This window comes from Sturnus vulgaris, chromosome 4 (genome assembly GCF_052056855.1).
Source record: "Sturnus vulgaris isolate bStuVul1 chromosome 4, bStuVul1.hap1, whole genome shotgun sequence".
In the NCBI taxonomy this organism is placed as follows: domain Eukaryota; kingdom Metazoa; phylum Chordata; class Aves; order Passeriformes; family Sturnidae; genus Sturnus; species Sturnus vulgaris.
In genome coordinates this window covers 61,109,768-61,132,072 of record NC_142246.1, presented here as the reverse complement: position 1 = coordinate 61,132,072, position 22,305 = coordinate 61,109,768, and the positions used below count along the sequence as shown (strand labels likewise).

General features: G+C 35.6%; 1 protein-coding gene across 2 annotated transcripts in view; it reads left to right on the top strand.

Annotated features, from left to right (window-relative positions):
* TTC29 (tetratricopeptide repeat domain 29) overlaps positions 1-22,305 on the top strand; it is a 114,180-nt gene that overhangs the window by 39,929 nt on the left and 51,946 nt on the right. For both annotated transcript variants that reach the window (XR_015803350.1, XM_088164086.1), the window contains exons 6-8: positions 4,245-4,457; positions 7,085-7,170; positions 22,162-22,253. Coding sequence is in view for 1 of the 2 variants with exons in the window: in XM_088164086.1 (XP_088020212.1) it covers positions 4,245-4,457; positions 7,085-7,170; positions 22,162-22,253 (391 nt within the window). In the remaining variant the exon portion in view is untranslated. The remainder of the gene's footprint in view (positions 1-4,244; positions 4,458-7,084; positions 7,171-22,161; positions 22,254-22,305) is intronic.

Genomic DNA, 22,305 nt, shown 5'->3' with positions numbered 1-22,305 from the left:
TACGGGCGTAAGCATCAGTAATGCAGGAATGTTATATGGCTTTAGTTTGGGCCATTTCATAAAATATTCATGGAATCAAAAATGTGCATCAAAATAGCGGCTGGGAGAATTACATTTATGTGCCTGCTTTTATGGCAGCTTCACATTTAAACCCATTTGTGTTAATATCTAGTCAATCTTTCTACTTAAAAAAAAAAGGCAAAATAGTAGTCTCTATATATACCCCTTTTGGTTGGTATCTATTTTGATATAACAAATCTGTATTTTTGGATTGGGTTTTAAGAAGGGGAATTATAAATTAACTTTTAGATAATCTAAAAACATTTCTTTTCCATATTTACAAAATTACATTGAATTATTTTGCTTGAATGAATATATTTTTTTACTTCAAAGCAACTCGGTGAAAAGTGTAGCACAAATCTGTGTCAGAATGTCTTATATTCATATATAATTGTTTAAAACTGATTTTCCCAAAATTCTATTTTGACAACGTTATCCTCCCATATTTAAGATGAAGCTATTGCTGGTAGGATTTCCTTTGTTATGCCCTGAGTTATATTAAACTAAATTATAAAAGTATAAAATTTTAGTAGTGATAGTACATATGTTGTATGAGTTATCGTTCTGGGTTTTGATTCCTTTTATAAGAAGAGAAGAGAGATTCTCCAACTCCATTTGGTATCCACAGATAAATTCTGCATGGCAGTGTGAGAATAAATATGCAATTGCTATTAATGTTGCCAACTGGAAATTGCTTTACTGCTTTGTGTAACATTGTGCAAATAGATTTTTCAAACATGGATTTCCTAGAAACACCTTCTTGATTTTTCTCTTTGAATTTCTATACCTATAAAAATACATTTCTGTTTCAAGTGATAATACAAAATACAAACTGTTTCAAGTGATTTTCTTACTCCATTGTTTTTCCATTCATTCTCCTTTGGTTTTTTTTCAGTTCATAATAAAAGTAATTTAAAACTCTGCCTTGTCACTGTCTAAGTGAGTTAAAAATGCTCTTATTCTCAGAAATGTTCTGCAATTGGCTAATTGCTTTTAATGTTTTTCAAGATTTTCAGATAGCATTCTATGTATGTCTGCAGCCAACACTTGAAGCAGTTCAGTGTTTAAAACTTGCAGTGCACTGTCCTGATCAGTTCCAGCTGAACTGATTCATGACAGGGAATAAACGAATCAGCCCCTTGAAAATATTATTTTTGTACAACATGTGGGTTTTACAGAAGCATTAAGGATTAAATAAACAGGCTGATGTGTCATTTGCCAATGGCAACAAGGGATTTCAGTTTATTTTCATGGAAGAATGAATTCCAAAGTCTAAAACGTTTTACCTTCCATGACTTTGAGAAGTCTCCAAATAGCTTGTTTTATTTGAAAGAGTCTTCAGTAAGCAAATTCTCAGCCGTGTAAGGGCTTTCATGACAGGAATTCCATCTCTTCCTTGTTTATGAAACTAACAGGTATTTTGGCTTTCTGTGCATCACTTTCTTTTTACTATTTCTGTTAGATTGTTTTACATTTTTCTGCATGATCTGTCTTGGTAATTCAGTGAAGCCAAATGTAATATCGATCCATTTGAATACTACCAAAAAGAAATCATATTACTGTGTCATTTTGAAGCTTGGTGTAGATGGATTGTTTCCAAAGAGGTTTGACTGAGGTCTGGCAAAAGGAGTGTCAGGTCACAGCTCTTAGAGTTAGGTCGACTCTTCAGAACTATGGGGTGTGTGGAATGCATGAGTTTCTAGTCTGATGGAAACTTTCTCAAAGGGATACTGCAGGAGAGGGAGCTTGGGTAAGAATCACCACACATGATAGTTCTAACAACCTGAACAATAGTCCTTAAGATTGCAAGCTTATTTACCTAAATGATGTGTCCTGTTAAGTGATGGTGTTTCAGTGTCAGGAGAAACTCAGATACTGTTCAGCTCCATGGTGATACCACTCATTTGTTTGCTGCTTCCCATTCTTACTAAAAGTTTTTGAGTAACACATGAATCAAATGCTGCTAAAGAATCAATTACACATTTAGTATATCCCAATGACTCAAATGTATGGTAATACCCTTTCAAAAGAGCAATCTATTCATTAATGAACTTAGGGGAGAATTCCAATGAAGAGTCTTGGTATGTGCTTCTGAGAAACCAAGTGAACAAAATTCTGGTTCTGCCGATTATTAATATTAAATTTAACTCAACTTTCCATCATTTGTCACAAGTCCAACATAAGCTTCTTCAATATATTAAATCTGCCTTTAGCAACTTGGATAACTGAAATTCTGTTGACATCCATGTTGACTGTGCCCTAAGAGCTTAGCTGAACCAGATAGACAAAAACTCAAATTGTCAGGCACTTGAGAAGGGGTAAGGGTTTTCATTTGGCTTTAGCAAATCTACAACTCTATTTTCTGTTACATCTACTGTCAGGAAATCTGTAAACAGCTTGCACTGATTGTGATCATTTCCCTTTGGCTTTCTATTTGTGCAGTCTGATGTCAAGCATATGATATTTTGGGAAGAATGTATAGAACCTTTCCTGTTTTCCCAATGTTTTGAGCCATCTCTCCAATACATGTCCTTAGCTAGGATGGAACTGAACAAAGCCTGCTGTCTCCCCTTTCACCTGGCACTGCGCTCTTCAGCACCTGTTGTGTCCTCTGGGATTCTTACATGAATTGTAGGCTGTAAAACCATAAAATTATTTGTCTATTACATTCATTTAATTAATTGTGTCTTTGAGAGAGGAGTTTCTTGTGCTTGTCAGTTTTAGTTGAACTCGTTTTAATCATTGGAGAAACTTAATATGAAAATAAATTTAATTCTAATAAAGATGAGTTATGTTTTATATTGCAAAGTTGAAAGCATGGTTATGAAGGGGTAACATATGCAAAAGACAAATCTAAATTGAGTTAATAAGAGAAATCTGTCATAGCTGTTCTGCTGCCTCTAGGTTGGCTGGAGGCCTGGGGGATAACCTCATTTTCTCTAGGAATGCTTAAACATCCTTCTCCAAGCTTTTCTCCCTTCCTTTCCTACAACTGGGAAACAACTTTTCTCCTTCCTGTTTCTTTTTGCAATTTGAATTCAGCACTGTAAAAAAGAGACTGCAAAACAGCAGTAGTTCTTTGTAAATCACATCTCAGAAGAGATGTAAACTGCAAACATCTAAATGAACTTTTCAACTGTTAATAGAAATACAGTTGATATATTGATGATCTATGGGACAAGATGCCTGCATCACACAAACTTTTGAAGGCAGGGTCACATTCACAGTTCTCCCTGCTACAGAATAGTCTGCTAAACAAGATATTGTGACCAGAATGCTTTCTTTAAAATTATTTTTAATGCAAATAGTCTTATCTTACCTGCTTTCCAGCAATACCCATTATGTATGAGAAAAAGCTTTTCTGTTCTTTCCAAGGGCTTTGAATTTTCATTGTCCAGCAGGTATGGAAATCTTCTAGACTCAATTTTATGTGCAGAGGTAAATCCAGCTGAAGGTAGAGGAAAAACTACTGGAATGTAAAAATGAATTGAATTCTATCTTCAAACTTTCCTTTGCCTTAAAGATGTTTGAGTAACTTACATTTGAAGACCTTGGAGTGTATTACTTCAGGCTCGATAATTAATCTATCAGTGGTTAATGCTCTTGCAGTAAATCTACTAGATAAACTCACCAGACCTGGCCTTGCAATAACTGTTGAAGAAATTACTTTGCATGATAATTCTTTTATTCATTGATAAATTTGTTTCAATGAAGATTTTTAGTTTTCCCCCACAGTTTTGATACCTTTATCCTCCACACTTCAAATCTCTCAGCAAAGGTTTTCATTATGGAAAGAGAAACTTGAGGAAAGGTTTCAATTGTGATTATTCATGCTCAGATGTGATTTTGATGTATGAGAACCATAAAGGCTTTATGAATCTAGAATAAATTTATTTTCTAGAGGATCCTGACTTTGCCTCCGTGGAATCACGCCCCTTCAACATTGGGAACATACAAAAGAAAGCTAATTAAATATGTGATAATTTTAAATTCTGGTGTTACTGGGTACTGTGAAATTTGACTATATTTTCCAGCGATATGGGATTTACATATTGAAGAGTCTTGAAAATCTGTGGAATGTTTGGCTGCAGCTTACTTTTACTGATAAAATTATTACAGACTATGAACGTTAACAATTTTTTTGTTGATTGCACCGATTATAATTGTAAATGACTTTTTTTCAGGTCACATTAAAAAAGCTGCTGAGTATTTTGAAGCATTTTATCAGATAACAGAGGGCTCATCATGGAAGGATGAGACAGGCCACACTTATGCTTCACTGGCATGTCAGCAACTCTGGAGAATTTATACATTGCTAGCAGACAAAATGCTAGAAAATAAAGAACACCAACAGGCCATCAAAACCTTAAAAAAAGCTTTAAAGATGGCAAAAGAAGGTAGGTGGAAAATAATGCTTTCCTATTCCTTCATTCAATGTTCAGGCCATGATCTTCCCAAGAGTAAAGTAGAAAGTGCCAGGGGTTTGACTGGGTGATTATTTCCTATGAAACTCATAGACAAATGCTATCAATGCACTTGCAGGTTTCACTAAAGTAAAGATACCTTCTTCCTGACAACAAAAAAATTTTTAGGTTCCTCAAAGCTTTATCTCAAAAAACCCCTGACAACCTTGTGGGAACAATAATATAAAACTATGAACCCATAATCAGAAAGTGTGGTCACTGATGGAAGCTAAGGTCACTGATTTTGATTGGCTAGTCACTGTTGATTTTGCAGTTTTTGACTTATATTATCTGCTGGAAAAGTTACCTTTTCACTCTATGTAGTTACTTAATACTTGGAAAAAAACCCCAGGTTTTTATCGTAAGCAAACAAAATTTTATATCTTAATATACAGAAATACTTTTAAACCTAAAGGAAAAATTACAGAATTGCAGAGGAGCAGAGGTAGGAAGAGAAACCTCTGGAAATCATAAGGTTGTCCTGAGCAGGCTGCTCACGACTGCATCCAGTCAAGTTTTAGTATTTCCACAGGAGGAGCCTCCATAACCACTCTGAAAATGATTTGCCACTGTTCAAACACCCTCACAATGAAGAAGGTTTTTGTTTAAATACATATTAATTCAATATTTTTTTCAGCAGATCTATTAAGTTTTTTCATTTAATAATGTATGCCGAACATTTAATCTGTGACCTAGTCTTTGACTAGTAGTTAGAATAGATAAACTGTAAAAAATGGCAAAAAATCAAAATACTTTCCCAATTTTAAGAGAAGTTCTGTGACAAATAACGTTATGACTCTATAGGTCATAATATCAGCTTGTAGTGTTTTCTACAGCTATTGTCTATAATATATGCTTAAATTACAGCTACAGTTCATCTCCTCCACTTAAAATTAGGTGTAGGAACTAGAAGGACTGCTGATGAAATTCCCTAGGGATGTCTTCTTATTGCTATTGAAAAGTGCTGGATATTAAGTGATTGTCAAAATGGGTCTGATGTCTTTCCAAAACTTATTTTGACCAGGCAAATGTTCTGGTTCCCTTATTTCAAATTTCAGATAAATTACTTTCACAGCTTCCTGAGGCATGTATAACATATCACTATGCACAATATATGTGCTGCTGTTCTCTTTAAATTTAAGCTTTAGGAACTTCTTTCTGAGGAGTTCTCCAGTCCTCATTCCAGAGCCATACTGGCTACTGGATGTTATCTGTTATCTCCATTTTGTCCTTCTGGACCATCATCTGTGTTGATGTATTTTAGGAATTAGGATTTAATATTACCCACTTCAGACTGTCAAATCCTCTTAAGCAAGGAAGAAACTTCTTTATGTCCCTAGCAACTTTTAACTTACTATTCTTCTGTGAAACTGTATTTCTGTATCCTTTTGTCTTATTATTCCTTTTAAGGGATATTGACTATTGGAAAAGACCATCCATTTTTTGTGTTTCAGGCTTTTAATACTTGTAAGTAACATATTAAGTTCTATAGATAGAGCAATGCTATGCCTCAACAATTATCATCATTCAGAGAGTTTCAAAACTAGGTGCAGGCTTCTGTGTGTTTGGACAGAAAGAGTCTATAACTGCAAGCAGGCAATCTCCCTTTTCATTGTAACTATAATTAGTTTTGTATTTTACAAAATACCTTAATATGCATTTATTCTTCGAGTTGATTTTTCACTATTTATTGTGAAAAATATGGAGCAGATGGATATTGAGCAACATAAAAAATGGAATTTTTTATATTTTTAATGCAATTTCATCTAGAGGTTTTTTTTATGGCTACTCATGGTCTGGAGGGAAATTTTTGAGTATATTGTGATACTACATAATTAATTTATATTTATTTTGGTATCAAATAGATTATTTTCTCTTGAGGGAGCCATGCAAAAGGACCAGCAAGCAGTGTTAGTTAGACCAGTATCGGTGAAATAAAACCTGGCATGGAAAGATGGGATGCACCTTTGCAACAGCCTGTACAGAATTTTCTATAAGTACTACTTGAAAGTAAAAGTTACCCATTTTTTTAGCTATTTTACCCTACAGTAGGTAATAAAACAGACAGGAGAATAAAAAAGATGGAATTCGTCAAGTGGTGGTTCTTTCTTGGTGTTTCACTAAGATTCACATTAGCAAAATGTGTGGGTCAAGATACATTTTGTGTTTATATATTAAGGTTTATTTCCTAATTTTGGCCGCTTTTATTTTATATTGAGTATATATAGAGAGACTATTATAATTTTCTAAGGTGACGACACTAGGACCATGATTAAACAATTAATGACAGAGAACCTTACACATGTTAATTTGATTGTACTTTATTACTGGAAGGTATTTTCTCTGACTTTGCTAAACTTCCTTGGTGAACTCCATAGCCTCTATTTTTAATTACTACTTTATTTTTTCAGAAAGAGATACATGGTGGAGATAAGGAAAGGGAAAATTTTACTACATTATTTTAACATCTGTATGTTATTTAAGAACCTGCAAGAGCTGTCTGTACCAATGTAATTTTGTTAAGATCATGCTGGTAACTCTACCTTTAACCCTTCCTTTAGGAGGTGATATAAAGACCCAAGGAGAAGCAGCCTATTGCTTAAGTCTAGCATATCATTTTTCTGGAGAACATGAGACAGCACTAGCAGTAAGTTTATTCTTTGTTTTAGCTTTCTCAGTGCTTTCCTCTGCATCCTTGGCATGATTGGGATTTACAGAGTGGAAAAAAACTTGGAGAGACTTGGCTCATGGACCTTTCATAATTTCATCTAGTTCTGTAGGCAGGGATCTATGTGGTTCAAGCATTTGTGGTTCCAATAAATTCTAGAACTGATGGAGTCCAGGCTTCCATGCTTGGATCTGCAGCAATAATACAAATGGGCAGTTGAGGTTATATGTGACTAGCCTTCCTTTTCCTGTATATATGTGAATATCAAACAGTCTCTGTTTAGTTAGTTTTTTGTATAAAATACCAGTTTTGCAAATTAGTTTGGTACAGTGTATTTGTGAGCATCCATGAAAAATATATCAGCTCACACACTGAGATTGTTAGAACATCCGTAATTTAGAAGAAATAGGAGTTGCTTTTGAAAAGCTGTAATGCTGATGCAATTCCTGCTGTGGATACTTGAGTTCAAACTCCTCTTCTGATGTTTCCCTTGAGCCTTAGTAATCCTAAGACAGAGAGCTCTGCATGTGGAATTCTAGTCTAGGAGGAGGGTTTCCCTGCTTCCTCATAGGTCAGTGTGAGAGCAAAGATAAGCAGCAACTTGATTCTTTTGTGCCAGTCATCAGTCACAGTCCTCCATGACCTTCTTAAAAATGTTCTGTGGAAAATAAATTTGAATATTTTTCATGATTATTGCAACAAAATCAGGTGACTAATTACTCTTTCTGTTTGTTCTCGTAACTACAGAATGGCTCAGTATTCTATGAATGCACTTGTTCTATGGAGGTCATTCATTGTGGGTATTTGTTGTGATGGTTTTTGTTTTGTTTGTTTTTCTCAGAAGCATACCAATAGAAGTCCCAGAATAAATCCAGCATGTGTATCAATATTACTTGCTTGGCTCTTGCAGTGTAGAAGGTGTTCTAGATTTCTGTCTGATTTCATTTTTGTTATGATTTTTTTAGAAGTTATTGACCACCTTTATACATTATTCTTCAATCCTGAAGAATATCTTCTGTATAAATCAATTGAATGCTGGAAAGGGGGAGCCTGTTCTCAATGAATTGCAGTTAAACCTGTAGCTGAATGTAAAAATATTTCAAAACTAAAAATCTCCATATAAATTTATAAAATTGTATTTATAAAATAGTTTCAACAGCAATGAGAACATATTTGATCTCTTGCAAGAAAATAGTATAATGGATTAGACCAGAATTTTTTGTACTTCAGTTTACCTGCAGTTGTTTTTTTGCCTGACAAGTATGCTGGCATTCTTACCTGAGCAACTTTTCTCAGACTATCAGAAGCTTAAGTTAACTTTTCATTTCACATAATATACTGTGTGAATTCTGAAGAGCAGCAAGACAAAAAAATTGTGCTAAATAAAGAAGCCTGCATCTTAATCTCTCCAGAATATACAAAGGATCAAACTACCCTTGAAAATGTCAAAAATATTAGTTTTCCTGGCATTGTTTCCTCAGAATCAATTTTGACTACATTGCTCCCCCATGTCTTCTGTCAGAAAGTTACAGCAATCATTTGGAAGTTGCATTTCTTTTTGTTGCATGCAGATTTTTTTTACAGAAGCTTCTGTAACCCTGAATTTTTTAATATTCTGGTACTCATTTTAAATACGTAACCAGTAGGCAGCACCTAATATTTTTAGTCCTGCAAAAATGCCTGACAGTCAAGGAAAGCCATGTGCAAGGGCAAGAAGGTCTCTGTAGTACAAAAACAAATTAAACATTATGGTAAGAATACAAAATGTTATTTTAGCAGTAAAGGAAATACCAATACTTTTCAGTGATAATAATATAGTGGCATTTTCTAATATAATGGCATTACCAATAATATTGCTTGAGAAACTTTTTAAGTACTTAGTTCAAAAAATATACTGTATTCTATGGGACAAATAAAAAGGGTACAGTTTTAGCTCCTTTTGTCCTTTGCAGTGATCAATATAGACAGCAGTAAAATATCAGTGGTTGACAGTACTGTTGAGCAGAAGTTGTCTTCACTCTCCAGTTGGAAATCGTTGCCTAAAATTTCCCCTTCTGTTCTCAGTTTAATGGTCTCTGTATCCAAGGGGAGCTCAGATGCTTACGGAGATGAAATCATTGCCTCCAGTTCCCAGGGGCCCACTGGTTATCATTACACATAACATGCAGACAATACTGCTAGGAGCCAGTTTGCCTCATGGTAATATGTAGTTCATCACCAGCTTCTGTAGCATGCTAAAGAGGTCTTGCCACACAGCTTGGGACTATTCGGATGTAGACTCAGGGGTCTCAGCAGTTATTTCCCTGCTTTGCATCAGTTTTCATCTTCTTTATCCCTTTGTGCCGTGGTCCACCTCAGGCAGTCTCCTTCTAGGGGAATCTGAAAGGAGCAGCTGTTACAGGCACCATTTCCTCCAATTGTTGCCACTTGGTTCCTTTTGCTCTTTAGCCTCCCTCCCCCAACATGCACACACAGGATCATGCATATGAACTTGTTTCTCTTTCATTCATGTCTTCTAGCAGGGCAGAGAAGCATATGTTCAAAATAGTCATTATCTGATGCAGTAATTAAAGACTGAAATTATTAATCCACAGCCTATTCTATCAAAAATGCAGTCACTTTGTATCAAATGGGCTGGTTTTGTTAGAGAAGGTTTATTTGCTAGGGATTTGGTGTTTAACATTATTTGATTTGGTGTATAATCTGTATAAATTAGTTTAATTTAATTTGATATATATGATTGATTTCAGTGGAGCTACTCAGATGTAAAAATATAAGTGTGTGCAAGTTTAAAAGCCTGAGAACTAATTACTTTCAATAGCAGTGGGATATGTTCATAATATTTTTCATATCGTCTGGTTTATAATCAAGCCTAATGATTTTTTCCACAAAATATTAATAGTTCACAATATAGATTTCATCTTAAACATTATAGATTTTGTCATGGAGAGTTCTCCATCTAGGCTAATTTTAAATTAAATGTTACTGTTTACTTGTTTTTTTCCTCAGACTCATTATGCAAGCAGAGTATTAAGTGAAACGTTTCTGTGTCATTAGAAATCTTGCATAAGGTATTATAATCTAATACTTGATGTGAGATTTTTTTTTTTTCCTTAGACTGGACTTTCAAGAATTCTTTGAAGTATAGGCTATCATGGATTTTTTTTCTCTTTCAATTAGAGTTGCATCCCAAATCATTCCTCATCTAAGTGTTAGGGTTTCTTCTAAGTGTTCCTTTATTTTGGTTATTGAATCCTGTACTTCAGATATGTTACACATTTAAATAATAGAGGCAGTGTTCGTGAGTACTGAGATTCATAGCAAGCTAAATCTGGTAATTTATGACATAATGCTATCTGCATGAATTGTCAGAATTACGATACACAAGCCACAGGCACAAAATTATCAAGAAAATTTATGAACTTGCAAAGGCATCTTCACATTCAAAATGACCCTATTAAAGCAGTCAGAGGTGATTAATGGCCATAAACTTAATTTCTGGAAAAGTCTGTGTCAAAACAACTGGGAATTTTGTCTCCTCTCATGCAGCTGGGGAGAATATGTGTGGGGTGCAGATATTCTGAATTTGGTATGTACAGTATATTTTATCTGATGACATCTATTGCATCTCATTATATGGATTATGCCCATATAGATGGATGGATGGATTTGGTAAATCAAGGAGGATCTTAGCAAGTAAAAGAACTACAAAAGGTAGAGTGAATGTTATTCTCTTTTCTCCCAAGTAAAGTAAGGCTGTTGAGAAGAATGAGCATGTGAAGTTAGAAGGCTGAACTTCAAGTCAGTGGTGTCTGAGTAGACCACTGAGTTTGGGTTTAAGCTTTCATTATTGTTACCACAAAAAAAAAAACCCAAACTCTCAAATGGGAATTCAGAATACACATCCAAGGATACTCTTCAATGGAAATTATTTCAAACTTCCTTCTTTTAAATCGTCCATATTGTCCTTTATTCATGTCTAAGTGATATTTAGCCATTAGTAATGAAGTGTAACATTTTCAGCTTAGTAAATGGCATCACATGCTTGGAAAAACATCTTAGCATACCAGTTTAAGGAGTCTCATCATTCCAAGAGGCTCCACTTTCATTGAAGTGATTTCTAAACTTTTTTTAAAATTGTATTCATATAGGTATTTAATGGTTTTCTTATCTGAGGCATAAAACCCCAAAACTTTGAGACTTCTTAGAAGGTAGGCACTTCTGATTGATCTTGACACTGACAATAGATTATGTACAGAGAAAGGAGTGGCCCAATTTTGAAACTGATTAAATTTCATGTTCCTGAAGGGTCTCACTGCTGCTAAACACTGGCGAAGATAATACAAACCAAATAATGTGAGAGAATTAATATTGGGAGTGAACTTTGTCCTGACAAAATGCACTGACTCAAATGCTGAGGGAATTAATAAATTAAAAATTGTTTGTCTTGACAATACTAAAGAAGACCTAGAACTTCAGGAAAGAGATGCATGTCTGATCATTCAACTAATTTTTTTGTCGTTAATTTAGTACTTATTTCTTTAAGTGAAGGACAGTTCTTTTTATTTGGACGTGAAAGTTAACAGTCTCTTAATGAAGGAAGGATTTCTTCTGTTGGTTTAGGGTAAATAAGATTTTTCCTATCTTAACCAGTTTCTTGAAAACCTGAGGGAAAAGGGTTCTGATTATACCTGAGATGCAGCAATGCTATTTTCCTTCAATACTTTTCCATACACCACACAGTTTTGCACAGTTTTGGTGTTATGGTGTCCAGTACACTTGCCTTGAAAACATGGTGTCATTTTCCTTTGCAGTCTGTGGTTCAGATTACATTTTGCTTGGTTAATGGCAGCAAAAAACTACCTTGTGTAATGTGGATTTTTGTCAAGATAAATGTGCCAAGAAAACATCCTCTGTAAGAAAACAGTCTTAAATGCAGTCTTGCTGCAGAATTACAATAATCTAGTTATACAAAAATAATAGAGCATGAGAAACAAAAAATATTAAATACATTAAAAACTCTATTACCTGATGATAAGAAAAATCACAATTCCATGTTTTCCCACAGGAACAATGAAAATGAATATTCTAGCAACTTGTTGATATTGACCCTACTCTTCAAGAGTCTCATGTCCCATAAGAATGGCCACCAAAACACCATGAATGGCTGGATTTCCACCTCATCCATTACAGTTTTCAATTTACTCATTCATACAACCCAGAAGAGTAGGACTACTGCAGTGAGTTGAAAGTTTGAGTGCACAATCCATTAGATAAACCCATAGCACCTTTTCAGTATGTTAGAATTATCTGACCATTGGTGTTCTCAAGAATCTGAATGCAAGTTGGTGACAAAAAGTTTAAAACCTCAATTTTGAGGGCTATGCCTGTAGGACATTGTTTTGTTTGTTTCTACTTCTGAAACAGTATGAAAGTTTCTTTGTTTATATATATATTTGTAAGATTATGAGCCTTACATAAAATATATATATTAAACATCCTGCATTTAGAAGTTCTGATATTAACATATCCAATGTGATTTCCCAAACTTCAAAATCTATTTTTGGTAATATTTTGACTCTACTTAAAAATGATAACTTTTCATATTTTCTTATGATTTATTTATTATTTTATTATTGCCTTACACCCACATGCAGGCACTTAAACACAAAGACACTTCTTATATGAGTATGGAAAAGAACTGGAGGGGAGGGCAGTGCAGCACTAGTAAAATCATAGTTACATCAGAATAGATATTCTAAGATCAAGAGAATTCTTTGTATAACTCTGAATTATTTCTGAGAAATTGTTCCTGTCTGAACTGAAAAGAAGCAAACTGCCCTTACTATGGGTTTGCTTAGCTCTAATATCTTGAAAAAATTGAGGACAGAGCCATAAAAATTGCTTAAACTGCTCTGTTAGAGAATGAAAATATCTTTACATCTGGTTTTCACAAGGCGTGGCAGGAAGAGCACTTGGCAGTCATGGGGCCTCAGCTCAGGTCTCACTTTTTGGGGTTGCTGCTGGGAGGGAGCAGCCTCTGTGTGCTCTGCTGGTGTGGCCAGTGCAGGTGGCTCTTCCTTGTGCCTTCCCTGGCAGGTTGGCAGCCAGACTGGGGACAGCTAGACAGGGTCTGCTTCTGGGAAAGAAGGTTACAGTTAGCTTGTCCTGACTGACATTTCTGAAACTCCAATGACTGTCTTCTGTCAGTCACAGGATGTGATTTAGGCATTTTCTCTGGACTCTATTGAAACTTGTTTTTAGAGTAGCTAATAAAATATGCTATGTTTTTCTTTTTCCCTCTTTTTCTTTTTTTCTTTTAAACACCTGCCAGTATAAAGTTACCCCTCATTTCATTCTCACATTGGTTTTCTAGCTTAGGTATGCTGTACCTCAGAACCTAAATGCTGTACATAATAGAGGGAAAGGGACAGCTACAGCACGTCTAAGTCCATAGTTTATGTTATCTGATAACAATGACATACCAGATCTTAGGAACTGCCAGTCCCTTAGTGAAACTGCACACTCTATACCCAGTGCTGTAGCAAATGGCTGAGGAACTGGAAGAGAAATTTTCTAATTCTGTTAGATAATCTACTTACAGAAGCCAGACTATTAATGTGTTGTGAGAAAGGAAATATTTGTACCCACACTGTACAAATTCAGGAATTTCAGTACTTAAATGCAAATGTATTCATAATCTGCGAGGTTTTGTTTTCCATTGTATAGTTAATTCTAATGAACAGAATATTTTAAAAAATTCTGTAAAGTAAGGCTTTTAAAATTAGATTGATTTCTCAAATTGGTACAGTTCAAGCTACAGCAATTCACTTATTAAATACGTGTTTAAATTTCAATTCAGTTACTCTCAATGACTTTGGTGGGGCAAGTCATATATTCAGGTATTAGCAAATACTTAACAACTTTGCTTGATCAGAACCATTGATGGCTAAATTGGAGAATAGATCTTGATTCAGGTATTAGATCTTGAGGAATTTGTCTTTTGATAGGTAAATAACCCGAGTTCAAACACTGAGGCATGCCTGTAAAAACTGAGAGCTTGGTGCCTCCTTGCTAGAAGCAATTTGTTTTGCTGTTTTGCTTTCAGCTTATGTATTATTTCAGAACTGATCAAAAGAATTGGTAGCAAAGTGTGAAATAAATTGTACTTCTAAAGAAATCGATTTCACATTCCTTGGTACTTTAAATGATTTTAGTAATATTAATATTTAAAATATTTCTGCCTGAAATCTTTTTATGACTCATATACCAGTAAAGGTCCCCATTTCATTCAGCTGTTTTTCATACTAGTATATTATACAGTAAATGTTGTAGAAATACTATATTTTAGCACTGAAATGGATGCAAAAGATCTCAAGTGTCTATTTGCAGCTAAATGACTCAAGTTTTATTCAGTCAATAAGAACAGTCTATTAATCCTTTTACTGTATTACATGGGTTAAAACTTGAATATAAGATTTTCAGCTGAATGAGATCCCTTCCTTAACTTCTGTATTGGTTTGCAGAAACATACCCACTACATTATCTAATTTAAATTGGTTTTGTACTTTCCTAGTTTATCTCTGCAGTTTTTACCATTGTTATGCAAATTTAACTGTTTGTTTGTTTGCTTGCTTGTTTCCTTGCTTTTAGGTAGGAAAACTTTGCGTCGTTAAAAATATCTGTTCAAAATATTAGTAAGCATGAAGTAGGATATTTATAGGTGCTTTGTCTAAGAAGTAATGGGCATTTAAGCATGCAGATATTTATATTATGATACTATTGTCTTAGCAGACTGCAGTGATCTGACAGCCAGGTACGTTCATGTAGACACAACAATCTGATAAAAGCAGTCCAGACATCTGGATCACAGTGCTGCTATACAAAAACATTTCTTAACAATTCACATTATTGCACTTACCCCAATTTCCAGTCCTGTCCAGCCTTTTGTCCTTGTTTCTTCCCCCGGCTCTGCCTTTGTCTTTTATGTACTTGCAGAATCTCACTTTTCCTTTACAAGTCACCTCCATCTGCTTATGTGTCAGAGTGGCCCTGGTGCCACACATCACATAGAGGAATTCTCAAGATGAAGGGCTGTATTCACATCACTACTTCTGTCTCAGCACTGTTTCATGCTTGTCACTGCTCAGCACTCAGCGCCACACTGCCTTGTTTTGTCAATAACCATTTATTTGTTGCTGGAATAGTAGCAACCATTACATCTGACCTCCCTGTTTCATCAATTATGAATAGATTATTGGATGTGAACATCTGCAAAAGCTTGCTGTTGAACTTACCTCCTGGCTGGGATTAGATAAAGTATTAAACTGTTGTTTATTGTCAGGCCAAAACTCTACTGGGAAGCCAGGGAATTCCAGGACTAGCAGACTCCCATCAGCAAGCACCAAAAATTGTTTAGTATTGCCACCGTTTCCCATAAGATCGTAGCCATTTATTATTTACACTTATTACTAGTTGTTATAACATACTTGATAAAAGCTCTTGGCAGGCACAGTGTTTCCAGCTATTGTCACATCTGTCAGGATGGAAAGGATACATAAACTGTTTTTTCCTCTTTTATTGCTGTTAAAGGGTAACAGATGAAGCTTCTTCACTCCAGACTGTTAAGCCATGCTTTATTTTGAAGAAATATGTCAGTAGTGGCTGGCTTGGAAAACATTACATTCCTGTCCTAAATATAGATTGCAATAACTTTTACTAGGGCAATGTCTTTTGCAGTGGAAATTTCAAATTGTACAATAATAGTAAATGAAAATACTTAGATTTGATGTTTGCATAGTTTTTTGCTCTGAAGGACCTGGATGACTTTTTAAATTTTTTTCAAATATGAATGAATAATAAAACCGTTTATGAGGTATAAGAAATAAGAAAATTATTACTTCATTCCTGCAAAGTTGTTGTGGAAAGAATCAGAATTAATATAGTTATTGGTGGCACAGAAGCCAGAATTAAGGACAGTAAGGCAGAAACAAAAATTTATTCAATCATCTGTACATTTCATCTCTTTAAGCTTTCTGTGCAGCAAAATGAAGCATACAGGGTGAACTCCTGACCTTGTGGAAGCCAATAGAAGTTTGAAATTACTCTGGGGAAAGGAACTTTTTCAATTAGTTACTTGTATTTACATATCATCCATTCAGAATCAAAGCAAAATGTGCATGCCCTGAGTATTATATGAAGCAGACAAGACTTGATACAGGCAAAGAGCCTTAGGTCTGATCTTGATAGACTGTTAAGGAACGAGTGAAATGTTTGTCTTCCCTCCCTTAATCCTTCAAGCAGATGCACACACAAGTAACCTGAAGCATGAATTGCTGAGTGTTTGTAGAGCATGAGGGTAAATACTGCACTTGATAGCCCAGTAGATCAGGGGAGGAGGAGTGTGGACTGGATTAGCTACCCACGGGGAGAGTGGAGCCAAGCAGCACCTCAGTGATAGCCATGTCCTGGCTCTGGAAAGTCTTCAACAAGGGTGTTCCCCTTTGAGATTTGGCTTGGACAAACTTCTGGGTGCATTCTTCTACTTCCCTTTCCTTCCCCTGATCCCCTTGCTCCAGTATGTGTACTTATGCTATGCATTATCCAAATAAAGTCCCTGGAATGGGAGCTCTGGAACAGACCAGTTTGGCCAATTCCAGCCAAATTCTTTCTGTCTGTGTAAGAAGATTGACAACATTTGTGGATTTCTGGTAATTTATCCAACGCTATACCTGGTGTAAGTGGATGTGGCTAAGAGCAAGGAGTTAACATCCAGAGGACTGAGTTGGTGAATTTTAGTTGTGAGTAAAGAGGGAGAAGTAACAGTTCAGTCAAATCAGGGAGTGCTGCCTCTTTCCTGGGTGTGGCACCCAGTTTCTGTATCCCTGAACTGTGAGATGCAGATGGAATATGTGCAGCTTCTGCCTTTGATGCTCATTATGCCTGAACACATTTAGCATTGAGCAAGGTGTGACCTGCCATTCAGTTGACTCTGGTGTGTAATATTCCTGGGATCAATGAGCTCTGCTCATTGAGATCAATACATTTCATGAACAGTACCATTTTCTTTTGCTGTCCAACCTCTCCCATGCTGTTTTGACAAAAATAAGAATAGATGTTCATTTGTATTGTGAAACTTTTCTTTGATCTTACTTGGCATGGCCACAGGTGTGTAACCACTCAAATTATGGTAATAAAGACTGCACTTCTTTGTCATTTTTAAATATGCATTTCTGGGGCAGCTACTGGTCAGAGTTCATTGAACTGCAAAGTGCCTATGCATACCATTTTATTGTCTCTTATTTTCACTTGACTATATCAAAGTGATTATTTAGCAACCATCAGAACTATGTGGGTTTTTTTCAGAAAGTATTTAAGAGGTATGAAGTAGTGAGTCCCATAGTCTCACTCGACTGCATTGTCTGTCTACCAACACCTATTGTTGGCTTCAGAAAAATACTGTCAGATGCTGCTAGCCAGGCTGGGCCTTAGTCTGCCACTGCAGTGCCTGTCAGGAATCATTAGCTACTGATCTCTTTGACTAATGGTCCACTTGATTGTCTGATTCATGTTCAAGATCTGTAAATGAGGCAGAAGCATCTTTCCTGCTCACCAGCTGTGAAATGGCTAAACACAGCTAGATTTGCAGAAATCAAAATAAATGTATTTCCAATAAAGTTTGGCAACAATATCAAATCTAAAGCTGAAAGCAGAACAATGTTTTTTGTGTTTTTTAAAGTTACAATATCATAAATCGACATTATCTCATCATGTGCTTGTCAGAGAAATGTATTTTACCAAAACAGTGAAATGCTGGTAGTAGCATAAATCTTGTGTTGAGTTGGATAGATGTTCTTTATTCAACATAAATTCATACTTTCAATATTTGCTCTTTTGTCCATTATCCCCAGATGTATCAGTGTTCAGCAGAGCCTCTGTGCTTTTGTCTGAGTCCTGCATATGCTAATGGTATGTGTGTGTGTGTGGTTTTGTGTACATATAGTGGAATTACAGGTGTGAAAACAATAAAAAATAAAGGGTGGGATTTTGGATGGAGGGAGTTCCTGGGGGAGGAGCTCCTGTATCTGTTTTATATTAATGGAATAAGCCCTAGAGGGTCAGCCTGGCATAATGCCAAGAGAACTGAGACGTAAATCTGGGCCTGAGAGCTCACTAGTATTTTTCTTGGAAAAGGAAGTGAATGTGAAATTCACCACTAGCTAGAGAATTAGTGTGAGAGCCATACCACAAACAGGCTCTAGTTTGTGGATTTAAGCAGAGCTTAATACTTTATTTTTACACTGTAATTGTGGACACAACGGATCTACAAAGACACAGAAAGAGACTTGATTTTGTGAATGGATGCTCCCACAGGAGCTATCCTGTGGTCTGTTATGTGGAAGACGAAGTTGAAGTCCACCTTCAACTTCTACCTTCCCACATCCTACACAGAGGAGAAAAAGTGATTGAAACCCACTGTTCATTTCTGTGTTGGACTTTGACTTTCATGTTATTTGGGTTTTTTTAAGCTAGTTTCCACAGACCCACAAAAGTAAATATTTTGAGATAGTCAGTGTGCTTGGTCACATTGATCCAAAAACTAATCTGTGACCAGAATCAGTGTGGTTTTTATAATTGCTGTGTTGTTAAATCTAGGTTATATTTTTTATATAGAGGTAGAAAGAACTGTACATTATTCTAATCTGTTCAACCTCATATACAACAATCTTTTCCCACTAGTTGCTGGGGGTATCAAACTGTCTTTGAAACAATATGGAAATTTTATAATGGAGTCTAGCATTATCAAGATAAATCTATTGTAACAGCTTCCTTCCTCAGAACTCTTTGTACCTGGCTAATTCTAAAAAAATAAACAAAACAAAATATAAAGGAAAAAATAGACACTTTACTCCTTCAGTAACTGTAAATCTCTGGAAACTTCGTCTAACTTTTGGGAAGCAAATTTAGCTAAATGTGTGTAATACCTAACCTGGTATTAATATTAATGGTTTTAATACACATTACCAGTGTAGATTCTGACATAGTCCCATTTAATATCTATTTACACATGGTTATATGTTTTTATTAATGAATAAATGAATTAATGAATAATTACAAATAAAATTACCAAGATTACATTTTCAAACACAATATTTGCTATAGAATACTGCACAGCAGCATCTTACCTTAATCAGATGGTTTTTCTTTTGTTTTCTGAATTTTTCCCATCCAGTAAAACTGCACATTTATGTAGGAGTTTTCAGCATTAATTATTAATTATTCCACTTCTTCCTTGGATGTCATTTTCCCCTGCACTGAATGGCCAATATACATACATATATATATAAACATTTTCTGGCTATGCTTCTGTCTAAAGGCAAACTTTCATTGGGAACCTGTAAATTCCATTAGATCCAAATGGTACGTGTTCCCAATATTTACCCACTTCCTAGAGCTGATAGATGACTGGCACTCAATAGATAGATGACTGCCCACTCAATACTCTGCCACATGTATGTCTTTTCTTATGTGGTATCCACAGGAAGCCAGTTAGATGGATTGGTTGTTCCTATCCCATGAAAATAATCAGGAAATTTTTCATGCCCACTTTTTGATTTTAGGCTTTTTACAGATTGTGGCAGGCATCACTGTGTTGATTCCACTTGATTTTCCAGCATGTAAACTTTATAATTTTTTTTGTTTTAAATTAAAATTTAAAATGTGCTGTAATTTCAAGAGACTCTGGGTGAAATCCTATATTGCTTATGTTTAACTGTGATTTTAACCAGTTCTAGCTGTTCCTCATTTTCTATCCTGAAATGGCATACATCACAGGAGAGGAGAACCCTCTTCACTTTTCCACATGAATGGATACTGGGCAGCTGTGGCATCCAGGGCCACTACACAGCTCCTTTCCATCAAGCCTGTGTGTCCCTTTCTGTGTCCCTATGTGTTACCTGAAGCTGGAGCAGTAATTTGAAATACAGACATAAAGAGTACATTTTCTATGGAAATTTATCAAGATTTCCTCTCTTTCATGAAGATGATTTAATTAATGTTATTTCCTCATTATTTAGAATGAAATTTGTGTAGAGTAGTAGTAACCTGGGACCAGAATGAGCACTTTCCATCAATATGAATGAGTGGCTTTATTTATTTACTTCCTTCTTTCTCTCAGCTGTTGCAGCAATGCAACAAACCAACGTTTTACTTCAGCTATGCTGTGTATGATTTTTCCTTGGGTTTATCTGTGCTTTTCAGGCTTTTTGATATCTTAATAGAAAAAAAAAAAATGTACAGTAGCCAAAGCCTTAGATTCCTAAGTAACAGTTCTGTGCCAGATAGTAATGACTGCAGGCCCTGTGTCCAAGTTTAATATTGTAGAGGCCAGTTTAAAGTAGGAACTATTTTGGTCCAGCACATAACATTTGTGGCACCTCCTGACACTCTAATATGGTTTTCTAATATGGGCACGATTATTACAACAAACGCTGTGGGTCTCCTGAGTTAAATGCAATACCAAGAATTATTTCTCAGATACCTGTGTGTTTCTGCTACCATCCTGGATTATTAGAAGGATGTACTGCAAGCACTGACAGTATCATGTATATATTCAGTTTAGGGAGAGTTCTGAACTGATGTGACAACTTCCTAACTGAGGTGCCTTTGTACTCTCTGTCACACCTAATGCATTGATAGCTCAATTGGCAGTGACCTGCAAGGACAGGATGCAACATTAGAAGACTACTAAGAAACTACTTGAGGGATGATAAATAGGGCAGTGCACATTAATAAATGCTACTTTTGGTGCACACAGAGCTTGTGTAGCTAAAGAATAAGAGCTATGTCTGGGCATGCTGCTGCATGTAGTAAAACTCTTTAAAGAACTAGGAAATTTGAGTGGTGGAAAGAGCAATGGAAATGGTGACACTTCTTCTGAACCATGCACTTTGCTAGTGACAGGGGATGCACTTTTAGTAGAAAATGCCCAGTCTTTTACCTCAGTATAAATAGGAATCCTAGGGCATGCAGGATACTGTCATATGTCCCTGGGCATCTCCCATCCCCCTTCAGAGCTGGTAAATGACATTCACTACTCCTTTCTTGGAAATGTGCAAAAAGGATTTCCATAGAGAGTCTTTGGAGATTTCCTGTTTTCTCATGTGTGTAATAGATTGGGTCAAGCAACAAAGAGGAGGGATGAAAGAATATGATTTAATTTTATATGCACTCTCCTGTCATCGCCATTGGAAAAAAAAAAAAAGGATGAAAAGAGAAATTCTGCAATACAGGTGATGTCAGTGTTAAATTAAATTAAAATCATATGTTCTTATACAACAGCTGTAAGTCTTCAGTTATAGGGGGTTCATAATAGTAAAGTAGATTCCAAGATAACGTTAACAAACTTCTTGTGTGTGAATAATTAATCCAAAAAATAGCAGGATTATCTACAGTACTTTAAGTCAACATAGATTAAATGTATAATCTGTAATTTATTCAGTTTTGGGGCATCTGAATTGTACTAAGATAAGTTGTGACAGATTAAAGAACGAAAAATAATACTGAGTTGTATTTCAGCATATCATTCGAAAACAGTATGAATGCGAAGGACACCATCTTAAGCTATTGATTATCAGAAACTCATAAAAGCACAGGCTCTTAAAATCTTTTAAATTATGGATAAGGTAATTTACACTGCAAATCAGGGATTACCTCTTTGGTTTTCTGCAAATCGCCAAAATACAGAGATATAACTGCAAATTACATCTTTTTGATTTGTAATTATTGAGTAGTTTTCAACAACTATAAATAAGGATCAAACCCCTAGTCCCATTATGGCTAATTAGAGAACAGTTGTAGAAGTGGGAAAGCTTTAATTTTGTGTTCTGTGTGGACAGAGAAATTGGGAAGGGAAGAAAAAGTGGAAATTCCTATTGGGGTATTTACTGATTTTGTCTTCCTATTTCACAGGTTTTGAAGACCTCTGTAGAAATCTTCACAACCCTTTGTGATTCTGCTGGCCTGGGCAGAGCATATGCAGCTGTAGCCAAGATCCTGGCAAGGTAGGTTAGCACATCCTTGTCTGACTGTCAGTGCAGATTCACTCAGCTGTGA